Raw genomic sequence first — 20,865 nt, 5'->3', positions numbered from 1 at the left:
TAGACAGGTAGTTAGTTAGACAGGTAGACAGGTAGTTAGTTAGACATGTAGACAGTTAGTTAGTTAGTTAGTTAGACAGGTAGACAGGTAGACATGTAGTTAGTTAGTTAGTTAGTTAGTAAGACAGGTAGTTAGACAGGTAGTTAGTTAGTTAGTTAGACAGTTAGACAGGTAGTTAGACAGGTAGTTAGTTAGTTAGACAGGTAGACAGGCTGTCATGCGGCTGTTGCTGTTTCCGAGATGCGCATGCGCAGGACAGTGCGCGCGACAGCTCTGCGCGAGCTGCAGGCCAGTCATTAGGGAGCTGTGAGATCTCCTCAGAGCGGTGAGTGCTCACTATCCACTTTTATTCTCCTTAAATTACCACTTTTACACACTATACTAACACTGCTTACCGCGCTGACAGGTCCCAGCCCGGACTTTCCTATCCATAAGCACTGTTAGAACAGAGATTTTGTTGTTTTTTTAATCTATAATCACTGTTAGATGAGAGTTCGCTCTTTACACAGCTCGGGATGTTGCTCTAATATAAACCTGAATAAAATGTTTTAAACCTGGACTCGGGTTTAACACAGCGCTCTGACTTCATCTGTATCACCTCTCTCTGTAGGAAAACATCTTAACTCACTTATAAAGATAAAAACTATTTCATTTAACTTCTAAAAAAATTTAAAAAGCCGGAAAAATCTAAGCAATAACCGAGCGAATTGGACAGGCTGAATCCCAAATGTGTTGAGTTGGGATATGTAGTGCACTATATAGGGTTTATCTGATAATGACTCACACCCTACGTAGTGTACATGTATAGAGAACAGGCCGCCATTTTAAATGCGGCCACACTGTGTTTAACACGCCAGCCGTTTAAAACCGTTATAGTATCCATGGCAACCATTTTAAACCACTAACGGCAGCAACTAATTCAAAATAGCCAGCTAGATAGCTAGATAGATAAATAGCTAAGAAGATAGATAGATAGATAGATAGATTAGATAGACTGTCCACTATATTAGGAACACCTGTACACCTGCTCATTTATGAAGTTATCTAATCAGCCAATCAAATGGCAGCAGAACAAACAATGCATAAACTCATGTAGATCCAGGTCAAGAGCTTCAGCTAATGTTCACATCCCACAGATAACTGTTGTAAAGAGTGATTATTTCAGTTACGACAGACTTCCTGTCTGTCAGCTCAGAGCAGTCTGCTCCTTCTCCTCTGATCTCTCTCACCATCAAGGTGTTTCAGGCTGCAGATCCTCCGCGCACAGGATGGTTTTTGTTTTCCGCACCATTCTGAGTAAACTCTACAGACTGTTGTGTGTGAAAATCCCTGCAGGAGATCAACAGTTTCTGAAAAACTCAAACCAACACATCTAGCACCAACAACCATCACACTTTTTCTTCATTCTGATGTTTGATGTGAACTTTAGCTGAAGCTCTTGACCTGCATCTACATGATTGTATGCATTGTTCTGCTGCTGCTACATGATTGGCTGATTAGATATATAAAGAAAACTAGCTACATTTAGTAAAATAAAATATCCAAGAAATAAATACATTATTAATCTGGATCTAAAAAAACATCTATAGAAGGATAGATAGATCTATTTTGCTGTAAATTTAGATTGAGGCTGTGTAGTAAAAACTATAGCCTTTAGTCTGTGATGAAATGTTGATATTTTACTGTGTGTTTAAAAATCGTAGCACTCAGAAGAAAAGTCCTAAAAGCTTATTTTACTAAATTTTAATACGCCAAACATTTTGAGTAAACAATTGAGAATGGACATTATAAATTTTCTGCCTTGAGCACTCCTAATTTCTTTAACTGTATAATATAGTGTTAGAGACTACTGCAACATTAGAACATTTTATTACGTCAGTAACGTACGTATGCGTAACGTAAGTGTTGTGCTGTTATAGGAAACTAATCCACGCCGGGGTGGTGCGATTCGCCCCAACGCCGAGCAGAGGAGTCTGCTTTATAGCTTCCGCGTGATTTCGCGTGCACGTGCAGAAGCAGCGGCGTCGTTAGTCACACACTTGCTGTATATCTTACGTAAATGCGGAAGTGGCGTTCGCGAGTCGATACGTCAGAGCCAGAACATCCCGGTCCATCAGGTTTACAAGTCGAACTCCAAAATGTTTATCGATTTCACGCACAGCGACGTTAAACACACTGCCGAGCTCTGTGTCTCTTAAAACCTTCCCGCTGTCGTCGTGATTGTTGTCATGATCTGCAGCTCAGATCGAAAACATGACCCCTAGTTTGGGAACTTTAATGTAAACTGTTGGAACTAGTTGGAACCTTTCATTGGCGTGATAAACATTTTACTTTTGGTTTTACTTCACATTTTAAATTTCACAGCATCATCATCATCATCATGTTTAAGTCTGATCTCCCGCCGACTTATGAAGAGTCCCGACATCATCATCATCATCAGCAGCAGCAGCAGCAGCATTACAGCGCTCAGCCCCAGGAGGGGAGTTATCCTTTCACACCCTACACCTATCCCGCTCCAATGTGGCACGGAGCAGGAGTACCACCGCCGGGAACGCCACCCGTTATTCCCACCTACACGTCCTCAGGAACGCCGCCCTCCAACCCAGGTACAGGAGAACACAGAGCGCTCTCTCTCTCTCTCACACACACTCACACACACACACACACATACAACATGAGGGTTTACCTCAATTCACACTTTCACTCACACACACTCACACACACACACACACATACACACACACATACAACATGAGGGTTTACCTCAATTCACACTTTCACTCACACAGCCACACACACACACAACATTAGGGTTTACCTCAATTCACACTATCACTCACACACACTCACACACACACACACAACATTAGGGTTTACCTCAATTCACACATACACACACACAAAGGTTTACCTCAATTCACACTTTCACACACTCATACACACACACACACACACACACACACACAAAGGTGTACCTCAATTCACACTTTCACACACACACACACACACACACAGCATGAGGGTTTACCTCAATTCACACTTTCACACACACACACACACACACAGCATGAGGGTTTACCTCATGATTCAGTACAGCAGGAAATCCCTAAACCTCCTTATATATATTAAGTCTTATGGACCACTCCATTCTTTAGGAAACGATTCAGTGCATCATGAAATCTTCCGGCGCCGTTCAGGATGGCAGCCTGCCAGAGTCGCTCGTCGTCTTCTAGTGTCTTATTCACTTTTTTCTAGATTTATTTGTAATGGAGGGGAAGACGCGAAGCTCTATTGTTTACTCAAGGGCTGATGAGCCTCTGACAGTGTGGCGCGGCTGGCGAGAGATCTGTAATCCCCAAGGAGCTGAGGAGGAAATACCGGGGCTGCAGAGCCAGGAGGCGAAGATGGCTAAGAAAGAGAAGATATTGACCGTATCTTCCCTCTGTTATCACGGAGAATGTAAGATCGCTGGTGAATAAGATGGACGAGTTAATATCACTCGCAAAGAACGAGAGTGTGTTTCGTGAGGGCTCTGATATGTGTTTCACGGAGACATGATGATATCATCACCTCTATGACTGCTAGATTACAAACGCTGCACCCAAATGCCTTCATAGCGATCTCAGGGGATTTTAACCACGTCACATTGACCACAACTCTGCCCACTTTTAAACAGTTTGTGGACTCCAAGACCAGAGATAACAAAACACTGGACCTGCTGTATGCTAATGTTAAGGAAGCATACAGCTCCATAGCCCTTTCTCCTCTTGGCATATCAGATCACAACCTGGTCTACCTCCATAAACCGATAGTCCTGCGGCAACCAGTTATCACCAGAACTGTCTGGAGGTGCTCACAGGAAGCAGAGGAGACTCTTCGGGGCTGCTTTGAGGAGACAGACTGGGATGTTCTCTGTAATGCACACGGGGATGACATAGATGGACTCAGGTTATGTAAATTTCTGCACGGACAGCGTGATCCCCACCAAGACGGTGTGCTGTTTTCCCAACAATAAACCCTGGGTGACTAAGGATATCAAGGCATCACTGAACAGGACGAAGGTGGCCTTCAGGAGTGGAGACAAAGAGGAGATGAAGAAGGCACAGACAGTGCTGAGGAAAAAAAGACCAAAGAGGGTAAGGACTGTTACAGGAGGAAGCTTGAGAGGGAACTTCAGCCGAAGAACAGCAGGGAGGTATGGAGCGGCATGAGAGCAATTACGGGCCATGGGAAAAAGACCAGGCAGGGGAGGGAAGGAGAACTGGATGATGCCAATGAGTTAAACCTGTACTTTAACAGGTTTGATGAGTTAGCTTCTGCCCACCCTCCCCCCAGCTTCTCCACGGATTCCCACCCCCTCGACTCCCTCTCACCACCATCTACCTCAACACCCCTTCCCTGGCTCCCCTCTCTCAGTACCCTCACCCCACCATCTCTCCTCAACGACTCTGCTGAGAAGAGAGTTCAGCAGACTACACCCAGGCAGGGCTGCAGGGCCTGACAGCCTCAGTCCCACAGTGCTCAGAGGATGTGCTAGTCAGCTGTGTGAGGTTGATCTTCAGCCTGAGCTTGATGACCGTCCCTGTTCTGTGGAAGACGTCATGCCTTGTCCCCAAGAAAAAGCAACCAAACACCCTCAGTGACTACAGACCAGTGGCCTTGACTTCACATGCCATGAAGTCACTGGTGAGGCTAGTCCTGAAGCACCTCCATTCACTAGTTGAGCCATCACTTGACCCTTTGCAGCCCCGCATGGGAGTGGAAGACGCCATCCTCTTTCTGCTGAACAGGGCTTATACTCACCTGGATGAGGCAGGCAGCTATGTGAGAGTCATGTTTTTCGACTTCTCAAGCGCTTTTAACACCATACAACCTGCTCTGCTCAGAACTAAGCTGCAGGACATGCAGGTGGATGCTCTACTAGTGGCCACAGTATGTACGGCTGCAGAGCCACGTGTCAGACACAATAGTGAGCAGCACTGTTCACACTCTATACATCAGCCTTCAGATACTACTCACAATCCTGCCATCTGCAGAACATTTCTGATGACTCTGCCATTGTTGGTTGTATCAGCAGAGGACAGGAGGCTAAGTACAGGAATGTGGTGGACAGTTTTGTGGAGTGGTGCGAACTAAATCACCTGCAACTCAACATCACAAAGACCAAGGAGTTGCTGGTGGATTTCAGGAAGCAAAGCAACCATCTGAACCCAATCAGCATCCGGGGAACAGAGGTGGACATTGTTGAGGACTACAAATACCTGGGCATCCACATAGACAATAAGATGGACTGGACTAAAAACACAGAGGAAAGATCTGAGCCGCCTATATCTTCTCAGGAGACTACGATCTTTCAGTGTCTGCAGAACTATGCTGCAGATGTTTTATGACTCGGTGGTAGCCAGCGTCATCTTCTACGCTGTAGTGTGCTGGGGCAGCAGGGTGAAGGTAGCCGATGCCAACAGACTCAATAAGCTCATCAGGAAAGTGGGTTCTGTCCTGGGAGTAGAACTGGAGTCTTTGGTGGAGGTGTCAGAGAGGAGGATGCTGATGAAACTACTCAGTATTTAGTGAAGTGACTTGTGGCCAAGTATGGTGACCCATACTCTGAATTTGTGCTCTGCATTTAACCCAACACACACAGTAGTGAACACACACACACTGTGAACACACACCCGGAGCAGTGGGCAGCCTTTTTGCTGCGGCGCCTGGGGAGCAGTTGGGGGTTCGGTGCCTTGCTCAAGGGTCTCACCTCAGTGGTGGTATTGAGGGTGGGAGAGAGCGCTGGTCATTCAGTGCATCATAAAATCTTACATATCACTATGAATCGATTCTTTAGGAAATGATTCAGTGAATCATGAAGCATTGTGTATCACTATGAATCGATTCTTTATGAAATGATTCAGTGAATCATGAAGCATTACGTATCAGTATGAATCAATTCTTTAGGAAATGATTCAGTGCATCATGATTCCTCAAACTTCACCACTATTGAATCTGAAAGGAAATAATCTCATCACGATTCGATTCAACCAAATCCGCAGAGGCCAATAATTAAAGGTAACGTCTGCACCGTTTGTTTTTGTCTCAGGCAGCCCGGAGGACTACAACCTCGGTGCATTGTGGGAAAATAAAAGTATCCGACATGCGTTCATCCGGAAGGTGAGACGTACGATTTTGTTCTATAAGTACTGAAGAACCTGAATAAATATTTAGAAAGTGTTAAGATATTAGAAACACTGTGGTGTTGCTGCAGGTTTATCTCATTTTGGCGGCCCAGCTGTTAGTCACAGCCTCGATCGTAGCCGTGTTCACGTTTGTGTGAGTATCGTTAATTAACAGACTTAAAAAAAAAAAAAAAAAAAAAACACACGTCGTCACGGTTACACACATGACACACGTGTGCTTATTCTCTACAGCGATCCAGTGCGTCTTTTCGTCATCCAGTATCCTGTGATTTATTGGGTGTCGCTGTGAGTTTTGGTTATTTATCCATATTTATCACACACACAAAGTGAAAACAGATCTCGAGGATGATGGCGTGTTTCGGTATTTTGTGACACGTCGGCGTTTTTCTCCGCAGCGGCGTTTTTTTAGTCACGTACCTCGTGTTGGTGTGCTGCGAACAAGCGAGGTGAGTTCATCCATTTCTCCACAACACTAAATCAGTGACTCTATAAGGTTTTATAATCCCACACACACACACACACACACACCGTACACTCATGTGGCAAGTGCAAAAGTTTTGGCACCTTTATTAATGATAATGACAGAGACACAGGTTTCCGTTTAAAAAAAGAGTTATTTTTAATCCTACTCTGCTGTGTTTAGTAAAGTGTGCATTAATTATATATTATATACAGAAATGTGTCTAAATGTATTTCTCTTTCTGTCACAGGAGACGATTTCCTCAGAATTTGGTCCTTCTTTTCATATTCGTAAGTGTTTAAACGATACCGAAATTCAGGGCCGTAGGACGTCAGAATGTCAGAATGTTTTAGCCAAAATATTTTTGCGATGGATGGCTGCATTGTTCTTCTCTCCTCTCTGGTGAACGAGTGTAGGCGTTGAAATGTGCACGGCTAAATCCGTTTCTCTCTCCCACAGACTCTCGCCATGTCCTACATGGCAGGAACAATATCAAGGTTACACACACACACACACACACACACACTGCCAGGTTACTGTTAATGTGAAAAATTTTGTACATAAAGACTTTCATAATATATCAGTCTATATTAAACAACTTAGATTAAGATTATATTCTCATCTGAATCAAATCTATCGTATAGCTCCGCCTTCAAACGACAGACCACGCCCCCTGATGCTGATGCTGATGCTGATGCGGAGTCACACCAAACCGAAAGTGATTCAGAATCAGAAACCACATCAGCACCTTAGCCTTAGCTACATTAGCTTCGTAGCTCTAAACTAAAGAAGCAATCATCAGAGACAGAACACGTCTTGGCTGATCGAATAAATCTGGCGTAAAAGTTTGGCGATTAACTTTGTATACGTTTAACTTTCACGCCGCAATACGTGAATTTTGATGTTGCTTTTAATAGAGACTGATTTATTATTATATCCTGTGTCCAATTTCCTTACTTTACTCTTAAGTCTATTAGTAAAAAAAATGGAACCAAAATGGATGACTGTGTTAATTAGCAGTGTAACGCGTTTAAAAACATCACCCCCACCACCCCTTTGCGGTTGTAGTTATTACGAGACGACGGCCGTGTTCTTGGCTGTGGGAATAACGGCGCTGGTGTGTGTCGTCGTCACAGTCTTCAGTTTCCAGACCAAGGTAAAGACCGGACACGCGCTCTGAAAACACGCCTTTGTTCAGCCTTATCGAATGAAACCGTTGTCTCGCCTTACAATGGCCATCTGTCCCTCTTAAAACATTTATTTCCTGCCGGTCAAACCGACCCACACTGCTCCAGTCACAGAACCCCTGCGTCACCCTGCCTCTGGAGTTTACCCCGATAATTTATCAATATAACATTTATCCAGTTATCCTATAATCCCCAAAATGTGTTAGATCTATCTCAGTATTAATAATCCTGATGGACACGGAAAATCACTTCCTGTCCGGATGAGCTCAGTACTGCATGTGTACAGGATACACGATGTGTGAAACTCATTTCTGACTGAAGAACTGTGTGTGTGTGTGTGTGTGTGTGTGTGTGGTGTGTGTGTGTGTGTGTGTGTGTGTGTGTTCAGGTGGACTTCACCTCCTGTACCGGTTTGTTCTGTGTTCTGGGCATTGTGGTGTTTATCACAGGCATCATCACAGCCATCGTTCTCTCCTTTCAGTATGTAAGTGCTAACACACTCACTGTAACACACACACACACTCAATGTAACACACACACACACACACTCACTGTAACACACACACACACACACACTGTAACACACACACACACACTGTAACACACACACACTCACTGTAACACACACACACACACACACACACTCACTGTAACACACACACACACACACACACACTCACTGTAACACACACTAACACACACACACACACACTCACTGTAACACACACACACACACACACACACACACTGTAACACACACACACACACACTCACTGTAACACACACACACACACACACTGTAACACACACACACTCACTGTAACACACACACACACACACACACACACACTCACTGTAACACACACACACACACACACACACTCACTGTAACACACACTAACACACACACACACACACACTCACTGTAACACACACACACACACACACACACACACTGTAACACACACACACACACACACACACTGTAACACACACACACTCACTGTAACACACACACACACACACACTCACTGTAACACACACTAACACACACACACACACACACACACACACTCACTGTAACACACACACACTGTAACACACACACTCACTGTAACACACACACACACACACACACACTGTAACACACACACACTGCAACACACACACACACACTGTAACACACGCACTGTAACACACACACACACACTGTAACACACACACACTGCAACACACACTGCAACACACATACACACTGTAACACACACACACACTGTAACACACTCACTGTAACACACACTCACTGTAGCACACACACACACTAACACACTCACTGTAACACACACACACACACACACACACACCGTAACACACACATGCTGTAACACACTGTAACACACACATACACAGTTACACTCATTGTAACACACACTCTATCTATAATGTACAGTAGGTGACAGAGAGAGAGAGAGAGAGAGAGAGATTATGTAAATGTACAGATGATAATCAGTGTGTGTGTGTGTGTGTGTGTGTGTGTGTGTGTGTGTGTGTGTATGTGTGTGTGTGTGTGTGTGTGTGTGTGTGTGTGTGTGTTTAATGCTGAAGTCTGCAGTAATAAATTAACCTGAGCGTGTTCCTCGTTACTGTGTTTAGATTCAGTGGCTGCACATGCTGTACGCTGCGCTCGGGGCCATCGTTTACACTCTGGTGAGTTCACCCTCAATCACTCGCACTGTGTGTGTCTATGTGTGTGTCTATGTGTGCCTGTGTGTGTGTGTGTCTGTGTGTGTGTCTGTGTGTGTGTGTGTCTGTGTGTGTGTGTGTGTGTGTGTGTGTGTGTGTTATACCATTAGTACTGCACTTTCAGTGGGTCAGGATTCAGTACTCACTAAAACAGTTGTTGCTTAAGCAATATGAACATGAGATAAAAAAAAAATGATGCGCATAACGTGTTCTGTTTTAGCCAAACAGTTAATGTGTGTGTGTGTGTGTGTGTGTGTGTGTGTGTGTGTGTAGTTCCTGGCGTACGACACTCAGCTGCTGTTAGGGAACCGAGCTTATAGCCTGAGTCCGGAGGAGTACGTGTTCGGAGCGCTGTCCCTCTACACCGACATCATCCAGATCTTCCTCTTCCTGCTGCAGATCACCGGCAGCAGCTCCGACTGAACACACACACACACACACTCCGTCTCTCTGTGTCGAGTGTGTGTATGTGTGTGTGAGAGACTCCATATCTAACTCGCACGTCACACAGCTGCTTGTGCACTTTACACGATTATAATATTTGTGTTAATCAGGTCAGATTTATTATAAACACATTTCACTCCTGCGTCGCCTAGCAACCACGCCAGGCCTCTCACCTAACACTGTAGATGTAGATGTAGATGTAGATCAAGCACATGAAGTGTATGTACACACACACACACACACACACACACACAACAATATGTAAATGAGATTTTGGGTTGAAATTGGCTCAGATCTCACAGAGACTCCTAAAAGAGTAAAATAAAAAGATAAACTCGAGTATAAAGGTGATTAAAGGTGATGAGAAACATCGAAATAACAAAAACGTGTACATGAGGAAGATAAGTCGCTGTTTAAACGTGTGAGACGTTTGATATAAAACCACGTTTACTGCTGTAATAATTTCACACTATCGTATTTCGTGCTGAGACGACAAACTTCTACAAAAAATATATATATATTTCTATTTATTATGAACACACTGCGCGACAAAGCCCGTGATTGGTCGTTACAAAACAGGCGTGTCCAACGCAGTTCATTCCAACTATCACGTAGGATTCACTAAACAACTAACTAAACTAACTAACCTTTCCTTCCTCCATCCGTGATTTATTTATTTATTTATTTAATAATCTCCTGAGTCGTATTTCTCTCCTCCTTTCCTTTCTATAAATACAGAACAAAATAAGCAGCGCTTCCTCTTCCTCATGTTCTATCATTTTTTTAATATTTATATATTTCCAACAATTCCCGTGTCTCCGTACTTTATGCTCTGTGAACACTCGTAAGCTCACTAAGGCGACGTCGTCTCCACATGGACTATGCACTAGATACACTTTCTCAAAAGATAAAAAATAAAGAATCCTAATTTTATCAAAACGCTGAAGCTGAACACAGTTAATGTGATTGTTCAGCTGCTGTAACTTGCTTTATAGTATAATTCTATCTTCAAACCGCAGAAACGAGCTTCCGCACATTTAATACCTGCCCTTCAGGTGTATTAATTCACACACAGTCTCCGTCCTTTTGACTTTCACGCTGCAGTAAATCACACCGCAGGTCATTAATTAATCTCCGCCCACGATTTCACTCCTTTAGGATGAAATGTCACAAATTAGATATTCATTTATGCAAATATGCAAATCTTTCACGGAGCCTGTTAGCAAATCAGGTTGGACGTTTTTCTGTGCTGTTATTAACACACGGTTTTACACACACACACACACACACACACACACACACACACACACACGCCTTCACTAAATCAGAGTGTTAATGTTCTCTGCTTGTTTGTGTTTCTATTTTCATAATATAAAACTAAACAGATGTTTAAACCCGACTCTGCGTGGTTAATCGGCGTGCGCGCCACACGTTTGCTCTCGTCTGTGGTGTGAAAGTCTGTGCGTTTATTCGTTTATTTATACATCACAGCGCTCGTGATTTCTGGATTCTGATTGGTCACAAGATGATTCATGGTTTATATTTACGCGGTGGTTCTAATACGTTATCGTTTCTATAGTAACAGCTCGTTCACACAGTCTCGGACAGCAGACGCTCCACAGAAACGGGTTAAAAAGCTGATCTGTCAGGAGACGTTTATGCAACATGTAAGGAAGGAGTCTCCAGTGTCAGCGCTTTGTAACAGTCAGAGGTAAAGCTGTAACTTTAACTTTTCCGACATCTTCAGGACAGAGGAGTTTACGCTTCTTTGTGTCTTTTTTTTTTGTTTTGTTTTGTTTTATTAACTCCAAGAGAGTGAAAAAGAGAGGCTGGTGAGGCAACGACTGTTTGTAGCTGCTATAACGTAAGTGACATTAAATGTAACTATAAACTAATAAAATGTATGACGTCATTCTTTATTAAATAAAAAAAATGAAATCGTTGCTGTAGTATAAGAGGAATAAAACACTTGGAGACGTGCTGCTGTAGGAAAATAATCCACTTCAGGGTGTAACAGTAACTCAGTGTTTTACTGTAACAACAGCACACACTGTTTTATTTCTTACGTATAGAGTGTGTGTGTGTGTGTGTGTGTGTGTGTGTGTGATTGAGCAGCTTATGGAAACTGTGTGTGTGTGTGTGTGTGTGTGTTTGCTTTGCTAGGTGTTTAGCTGCAGAGGACATGGTGGTGTATTATTTTCATTTCAGTGATGTAACTCGACGTGGTGTTTCAGGTAGTCGTGTAAACTAACGGCTGCTGAGTGTGTGTGTGTGTGTGTGTGTGTGTGTGTGAGACTAAGCAGCTGATGGAAACTGTGTGTGTGTGTGGAGCTGGTCTCATCAGTCACCTGATCCACACAGAACAGATGAGATCAGACCCTTCAGCACAGTGAGGAAGATCTCATTAACGTCTGAGTGAAGCTCAGTGTGACCTGTAGGAGAGAAGTTCACTACTGAGTCTGTTCTCTCTCTCTCTCTCTCTCTCTCTCTCTCTCTCTTTTCATTTATTTCTATTCTTTTTTCTTTTCTCTGCCTCCTGAGCACAGACTATCCCTCATACTCTTTCATTCTTTTTTCATTTCCTCTCTTTCCTCCATTACATTCTTTTAAATATTATCTTTCTTCACTTCTTCTCTTATATTTCTCATATTGTTTTGTAGAAATTTTTCTTTCCCTCATTACAGTCGATTTTAGGGGGCCAAGCACCTGACTGGAGTTGTATGTTTTGTAAACATGGAACGTAGTGAACACTTTTTATAAAGTTCAGCACAGTAGAGCACTATAGCACCACCTATAGGGCAAAGCTGGACATACGTTTACAAATATAACACCACAAAATCATAGAAACACGATCCCTTGATGATTCCTACGATTCCTTCGGAGTTATAAGGACACCATGTTGTTAATTTCGGATTTTCAACCATTGTGAATTTTTCAAAATCTTTTTTTTTTCCTCTTCTTCTCGTACAAATTTTGTCCAATCATCACCAAATTTGGATCACTGCATCCTGAGACCAATCAGCTTTTTCATATGACGAACAGCTCTTCCATAACACACAAACGAATTTGACGGCGAAATCCCCAAACAGGAAGTGAGGATGTATCTCCACCACAGTGTGATGTGTTCAGACCAAGCTTTGTAGATGACTAAATGACCCTGACTTAACCACGGAGTCCAATAAGCTTTATCTAAATTCACCTCTAGGGGGAGCTCTAATTCACAAATTCATAAAACTGCTCATACTTTTTGAACATCCCATAATGATTCCCCGGAAGGTGGCGAGCGTTCCTGATATAAATAATTCGCAGTTTGCCGAACAGAAAGTCAGCCGTTCTGGAATTTAATATAAATTGTTTGTCTTAGCCTACAAATTTTATCCAATCAGCACCTAATAATTTCTTGAATTTTTGATAAGCGTGACGGTTCATCCATATAACACCCAAACAAACCTGACGGCAAAGTCACCAAACAGGAAGTGATGGCATTTCTCAGCGATGCTTTTTTTTTTTTCCGTATCGACACCAAACCTGGCACGTGTTTAGCTTCCGAGTTCATTTGCAACTGAAAACAGGAAGTGAGGCGATAGCTCAGCAGTGGCCTGATGTATTTCCTTTAAATTTTTCACGTCTCCTCGGACACTGATGATCCCCGTGGCTTCTGGTCTTCCTCCACGAAAGTGCTTGGACCCCTTAATCGCTGCTTGCAGATATATTTTAACACATAATTTCTTCCATTTCTTTCTTTTTTTCTTCATTACCTTCTTTTTAGATATTTTCTTTCTTCCCTTATTTTTCTATAACTTTTTTTTCCATTTATCTTCTTTTACATTCTTTTTGAAATATTCTCTTATTTTTATTTATATTTTACTCATATTTTTTGTTCTTTCTTCCCTAATTCTTTTTCTTATTAATTTTATAAAAAATATTTTTTAAATCCAATCTTTCATCTCTTTTTCTGTTTTACTGCTTTTCCTTTTCTTTTCTGAGTCTGCAGAGTAATTATTCCTACCATTTTTCTTTCTTTCCTTTTTTTATTCTTTCATTACATTGCTTCTTAATATTCCTTTTCTTTCTTTCCTTACTTTCTAATTTCTTTTTCATTATTTCTTTTCTGTTTAATATTTTTTCTTCACATATTTTTCCTCTTTTTTCCATTATTTTTCCTTCCTTACTTTTTTAAAAATATTTTATTCCTTATTTTACTCTAATTATTTTTTTTTCCTTAATTACATTAAAAAATACAATAAAATCCAAGTTGTGCTATTCCTCATCTTTCTTCTTTTCTTTTTCTTTCACTCCCTTTTCACTCTCTTTTTCCCCTCATTATCCTCTTTTTACTTCCTTTTTTCTTCTTGAATAAATAAATAAATAAATTAAAACAGAATAAAAAGTCCCACACGTGCGTTAATGAGAATGCGCTCTTTAATTCTTTATTAATGTTTTTTATTTATTAATTTATTTATTTATTTATTAAACCACTCTAACGGTGACGTGTTTAAAACTCCCCATTAGAGCTGTGCCCTACTTAGTGTACTAGCATAGTGTGCTAACTAGCAAAAATTATTCCAGTAGAAAACGACTGATCCGAACTGAAAGTTTATCGTAGTCAGAATAAGACCTGGGCCACGTCTCAATCCACATCCTAGTGCACTTCTGAGTGTGTGTGTGTGTGTCTATAAACATTGACCTCAGACAGCGTAAGACTCGGGCTGCGTCCCAAATCACATATCGGCGTCGTAAACCGTATGTCAACATTTATTACTTGACTTTACCCCCAAATCACAGATTACAGAACTGTCAGAAACACTGCCGTAATACTTTCACACACTATTCAGGACAGTAGTGGGTGGTTTGAGACGTGGCCTTACCCACCCTTACACCAACATTAGAGCACAGATTCCCTTTAAACAGATCGAAGTACACTTGTTTAATGTTCACTTTGTCCCTTCACCAGTCAGGACTGACCTCCTCACACACTTCAGTATCAAACGTTACAAAAAAGTGAGCTGGTTTTTATTTATTATCATCGTTTAATCACGGCTGTCCCGCCGCTTCCTGTTCCCCATTCTCTGTGTGTGTGTGTGTGTGTGTGTGTGTGTGTGTGTGTGGGTGAGAGAGTGTGTGTGTGAGCGAGGTCAGCCAGGAAGCGCCACCTTTGACCTTTAGGGTGTCAGGCGCTTGGGGTCACGGGGGAACATGGAGGTCTGACGCACGTTGTGTAGGCCGAGGTACAGCATGGTGACTCGCTCCAGACCTGAGAGAGGACACACACACACACACACACACACACACACACACACACACACACACACACACACACACACACACACACACAGAGTAATCCGGCTGTGTCCCAAATCACACAGCACATCAGCATAACGGTCAATTAATATCATCAGGGTACTCTAGCGTTCATGGGCTGCGTCCCAAATCACAGAGTAGTGCACACTACGTAGTAGTGGGTTAAGATTTACCTCACACAAACCCAAGACTTGGGCTGCGTCCCAAATCAGAAACCCCTTTTCCCCCCGCACTATGCCATTGAGGAGTACACTAGTATTTAGACCTGGGCTGTGTCCCAAATCACATACTACTATACAAACAGTTGAAGGTATTTGTGTACACTATTTAGTGTCTTAAATCACATACTAGTGTACTAAATAGTGTGTGACTTAAGACTTAAGACCTGTTATAAACACTCTGTACACTTTGGGTGTGTCCCAAATCTTATGTAGTGTGCTCAATAGTATACATAAAGCTACCTTAGCCCAAGTGCACACTCCTAAGCCACAATAGTGCACTACTATTTATCTAAGTCCAGTAATATTTACTACACAAGACTTGGGCTGCGTCCTAAATCACAACCGAATGTGCTAAGATGAAAAGAAAGAGAAACAGAGGAGAGTCTCTCACCGATTCCTCCTCCAGCGTGGGGCGGAGCTCCGTAACGGAACGAGTCGATGTAGGCTTTAATCTTCTCCAAGTCTAAACACACACACACACACGCACGCACATACACACACACACACACACACACACACACATACGCAGGTTTGATCAGTTACAATCCAAATTATACAGCAGTGACTTCACACTGAATCAGTACTGATTCACAACTGAATCAAATCATTTGAATCACTGCATTTGACTCATCTGATTCATTTCAAAGACTAATGTTATTTATGACTGTTTATAGTTACACTTAAATACTGATTCACAACAGAATCAATTCAAATACTGATTCACAACTGAATCAATTCAAATACTGATTCACCACTGAATTAATTCAAATACTGATTCACCACTGAATCAATTCAAATACTGATTCACCACTGAATTAATTCAAATACTGATTCACCACTGAATCAATTCAAATACTGATTCACAACTGAATCAGTTCAAATACTGATTCACCACTGAGTCAATTCAAATACTGATTCACCACTGAATCAGTTCAAATACTGATTCACAACTGAATCAAATCATTCAAATCACTGCATTTGATTCACTTCAAAGACTCATTTATGACTGTTTATAGTTACACTTAAAAACTGATTCACAGCTGAATCAATTCAAATACTGATTCCCAACTGAATCAAATCATTCAAATCACTGCATTTGACTCTTTTAATTCACTCTGGAGACTACTGTGATTTACGACTGTTTATAGCTGCTATAGTTTCATACTTTAACCTGAAACCCTTTAATTCAGAAACACAAAAGAGAGAGAGAGAGAGAGAGAGAGAGTGTGTGTGTGTGTGTGTGTGTGTGTGTGTGTGTGTGTGTTATTACCGATGCCGTGATGAAGTGCTCTCTCGGTGAGCAGCTGAGCATCGTGGACTCTCTGAGCTCCGGACAGGATCTCCTCTCCCCTCATGAACATGTCGTACGAGTTGGAGTATTTCTGTCACACACACACACACACACACACACACACACACACACACACACACACACGTTAGCTGTGCTGCAGAGGGTGAGATCAGCGGTGTAAAGCAGACAGAGACTCACCGCGTTGTGGGGATCGGGCATGGTGTAGAACGGCCTCACAGCCAGAGGATATTTATCCAGGACGTAGAAATCTGTATCATACTGCAGCACACGGGAACACAGCAACACTTTACCGTATATTATATAATATACATCACCACAGAGCACACACTCCACCCTTTATCAACACACTATACGCTATACACAGCTAGAATGAAGTGAAATGAAAAGAAACAGTGAGGAAGAGGACGATAAAAAGAAAGCAGATAAATGCTTCATTAGGCGGAAAATAATTCAGATCAAATTCTACAGTCACCTGAACAAGACGACTCCGGGAAAAGACTTTATTTTTAAATTTATTTTGCTTTAATGGTCTTTGATATCACAAAATCTCACTCCGACCCCGACCCCGACCCCCACACTGTAACCTCGAGAATCAGCTGATACCGATATCCATGTTATATTCAAAACTTTTTCTTTAAAATCTGCTAAGATTAATTTTTTGTAAGCACTTCACAAAGATGCAGGAAAAAAATACAGAGCTGAAAACTACTTACACAAAGAAAAAAAATGCTGCTGTTTTTTTTTTTTTTTTTAATATAATAAATATAAATATAAATATGATAAAACTTTATAACAAAGTGTAAATTATAAATGTAAGAAAAATCAATCCTAACAAATTAATCCTAAAAATCAATCCCAAAAAAAAAAATTCCAATCATGTCTCTTTGTATGCAAACACTTCAGTTCCAAATAAATAAATAAATAAATAAATAAATAAATTCCAAAACCAATTCCAATCTTTCCCCTTCGTTACAGGATCCCACTGAATTTATATTTATATTTTACTCCAGTATAAAAATTCACCAGATTTTCTGGTATCGGCTTCTTTCTGCCGTCTTTTCTTGTTATTGTTTAAATAAAATTCAAATAAAATCTGCGCATTGTAATAATTATTATTCAATTCAGTTTTATTTGTATAATAAAATTCAATTTTATGTGTATAGCACTTTTAACAATGGACATTTTCACACAGCAGCTTTACAGAAATCTTTAAATTCCGGATATAATTTTAAATTTATTATTATTATTATTATTATTATTATTATTATTATTACCTTTTCTTTGACGAGACGGCCGAGCAGCTTCTCATTAGGTGTGCTGAGGAAGTAAAATATATTTATATATAACTAAACTGGGTAAAAACAGAATGTGGGGATAAGAGTGTGTGTGTGTGTGTGTGTGTGTGTGTGTGTGTGTTACCTGAGATCCTCCTCGTCCCCCATCTCCACTCCAGCTGAGCGCAGCAGAGCGACAGCCTCCTTAAACTCCAACCGCAACGTCGGCTCCAGGAACTTAAACGGCTCGCTGGGGTACTGCTTACCCACCGTCTGGATCTCCGTCTGGAAACTGGAGCGCGCACACACACACACACACACAGAGAGAGAGAGCGCGAGAGAGAGAGAGAGAGAGAGAGAGAGAGAGAGAGAGCAGTGTATCCATTATTTACTTTGTTTGGCCACTAGATGGCAGCAAAAGCCTTCGCACTACAATCTACAATCTACAGTACTGAAGCTTCAACACTTCCAGAAAATCAACACTTTTCTGAGAATTAACACATCAGATGAGAACAAACACCTACAGAGACACTTTGTTAAGATGTCCACATTAACACGGAACAAACAAATAAAAATAAAAACAACAGAGTTTCAGACAGAGCTGAACTGTTTTTCATGTAAAAAGCATAAATTGATCTCAGGAATAAACACCATTCCCAAAAATCACACACCATTCCACAGGAATTAACACTGTTCTCCAGAATCGTCATGATTTCCACAGCACACTCTGAGCACTGAACACCGTCCCCGAGAAAGAAACGCTCCCTGAGAACTAACACTGTTCTCCTGAGCAAACACCGTTCCTGATGATCCAACACTACCGGAGAACAAAAACGCTTGGAGAACCAACACCATGCTCGAGAACTAACACTTTCAGAGGGAACAAAACACATTCAAAAAAAAACAAACACCAAAAAAACAAACACATGAACATCACTTCTGAAAAACAGACACCGCTGGAGAACCAACAGTTAAAGAAGCATCAACACCTGACATTTAACACTACAGATGAACTAATACCTAAAGAGCAACATCACGTTCTGCTCCAGAGTGTGTCCACAAATACTAGCTCCCCAAAACCAACACCATCCCCACTAATCAAACACCACTTCCCCATAACGAACACGACTTCAACACCACACCCTTGGAACAAAATCAAACCGTCTGTGAGAACTAAAACCGTTCCTGTGAACAAACACCGTTCCTGATGAACACTTTCAGAGAACAGAAAGCTCTGGAGAACCAGAGCTTGAAAATTAACACTTTTAGATTTTTTAGAAAAACACACACGTTCTGAGAACACCTTTCTCAGAAACCCAAACACTTCATGAGAACAAATACCATTCCTGACGAACCAACACTCCTGGAGAACAAAAACATTTGGAAAACCAACACCATGCTGGATACAGACGAGAATAAACACTTCTGAAAAACAAGCATTTTTGAAAAGCAAAAAAAAAAAAAAACACTTTTGAAAAAGCAACACTATCGGAAAAACAGATTTTTTTGGAAAAACAAACATTTTTGAGAATAACACCACAATAAAACACTATCAGAGAACCAACACATTCATAGCATCAACACCTTTTGAAAACTAACACTATAGAAGAACCAACACGTTTAATACCATCACATCCTTCTCTCTCTCTCTCTCTCTCTCTCTCTCTCTCTCTCTCTCAACACGATTAACACTTTCACACCACGCTCTCGCAACTGAACACCACTCTGTAAAAAAACAAACACTCCCTGAGAAACAGTACCATTCCCCTGAACAAACACCATTCCTGACAATCAACAGTTCAGAAAACAAAAAGCTTTCGAGAACCAACACCATGCTGAAGAGCGAACAATTCTTGTTTTGAGAAAAAAACATAAAAACACAAAATTACTAAAATTACCAAAAACACCTTCGAAAAGCAAAATCTTGGAAAAAACAAAAACAAAAAAAAACACCACTTTTGAAAAACACACCTTTCTAAAGAATTAACCTGTTCACAGAACCAGAGGCTTCCACTTCGACTGGAAAAAACTGCAACTTCTGTTTCATGGAATCAACATCTTTTCAAATTTAGCACTTTCAGAGTAACATCATCCACAGCATCATACATCATACAGGAGCAGTACCATTCACTCACACACACACACACACACACACACACACACACACACACACACACACACACACACACACACTTGGGTTTTTAAGTCACAGTTCCAGAGAATCAACATCTTTGAACCATCAGCATTTTGGGGAAACAAACACTTACCCTATTAGTCTGAACACGATGAAATGTAAATCGAGTTTCCTCTAAAGGTCATGTGACACTCCATGGTAAGAACGTGCTGATCAGTTTATATTATAAGTGTGTGTGTGTGTGTGTGTGTGTGTGTGTGTGTGTGTGTGTGTCTCACTTGTCCCTGAGTCCTTTGAAGATCTGCACCATGGTGTCGGTGATGGAGTCGATGACCTCGTGGTAGTGATAATTAAAGGCCATCTCAATATCCAGACCAACAAACTCCGTCAGGTGACGATGAGTGTTCGAGTCCTCAGCTCTGAACACTGAGAGAGAGAGAGAGAGAGAGAGAGACACACAGAGAGAGAGAGAGAGAGATGGAGAGAGAGAGAGAGAGATGGAGAGACACACAGAGAGAGAGAGAGAGAGATGGAGAGAGAGAGAGATGGAGAGACACACACAGAGAGAGAGAGAGAGAGAGAGAGAGAGAGAGACACACAG

At 41.5% G+C, this 20,865-nt stretch overlaps 2 protein-coding genes across 2 annotated transcripts in view; one reads left to right on the top strand and one right to left on the bottom strand.

The window, feature by feature from the left end:
- Positions 1–223: 223 nt before the first annotated feature.
- Positions 224–12,029, top strand: LOC113546880 (protein lifeguard 3). Its single transcript, XM_034304224.2, has 12 exons — positions 224–325; positions 2,365–2,606; positions 6,092–6,162; positions 6,257–6,321; positions 6,420–6,473; positions 6,584–6,634; positions 6,899–6,938; positions 7,108–7,145; positions 7,717–7,804; positions 8,224–8,319; positions 9,489–9,542; positions 9,852–12,029. The coding sequence occupies exons 2-12, from the start codon at positions 2,381–2,383 to the stop codon at positions 9,999–10,001; spliced, it is 933 nt and encodes a 310-aa protein (XP_034160115.2). The 5' UTR covers positions 224–325; positions 2,365–2,380; the 3' UTR covers positions 10,002–12,029.
- A 2,397-nt stretch (positions 12,030–14,426) lies between these two features.
- Positions 14,427–20,865, bottom strand: part of dars1 (aspartyl-tRNA synthetase 1) — a 40,710-nt gene continuing 34,271 nt past the window's right edge. The window contains exons 12-18 of the mRNA XM_053234254.1: positions 20,543–20,690; positions 18,276–18,422; positions 18,131–18,173; positions 17,034–17,114; positions 16,815–16,926; positions 15,936–16,007; positions 14,427–15,276 (exon numbers count right to left, since the gene is read on the bottom strand). Of these exons, the coding sequence (XP_053090229.1) occupies positions 15,185–15,276; positions 15,936–16,007; positions 16,815–16,926; positions 17,034–17,114; positions 18,131–18,173; positions 18,276–18,422; positions 20,543–20,690 (695 nt within the window). The 3' untranslated portion in view covers positions 14,427–15,184. The remainder of the gene's footprint in view (positions 15,277–15,935; positions 16,008–16,814; positions 16,927–17,033; positions 17,115–18,130; positions 18,174–18,275; positions 18,423–20,542; positions 20,691–20,865) is intronic.

The sequence above is a fragment of the Pangasianodon hypophthalmus genome, chromosome 5 (assembly GCF_027358585.1).
Source record: "Pangasianodon hypophthalmus isolate fPanHyp1 chromosome 5, fPanHyp1.pri, whole genome shotgun sequence".
In the NCBI taxonomy this organism is placed as follows: Eukaryota; Metazoa; Chordata; class Actinopteri; order Siluriformes; family Pangasiidae; genus Pangasianodon; species Pangasianodon hypophthalmus.
This window is presented reverse-complemented; position numbering and strand designations above follow the sequence as displayed.

Bases quoted from the DNA above. Each gene is read 5' to 3' on its own strand.
- LOC113546880 (XM_034304224.2), top strand. From the start codon at position 2,381: ATGTTTAAGTCTGATCTCCCGCCGACTTATGAAGAGTCCCGACATCAT. The intron at 6,163-6,256 runs GTGAGACGTACG...GTGTTGCTGCAG, and splicing joins GACATGCGTTCATCCGGAAG to GTTTATCTCATTTTGGCGGC. The intron at 6,635-6,898 runs GTGAGTTCATCC...TTTCTGTCACAG, and splicing joins GTGTGCTGCGAACAAGCGAG to GAGACGATTTCCTCAGAATT.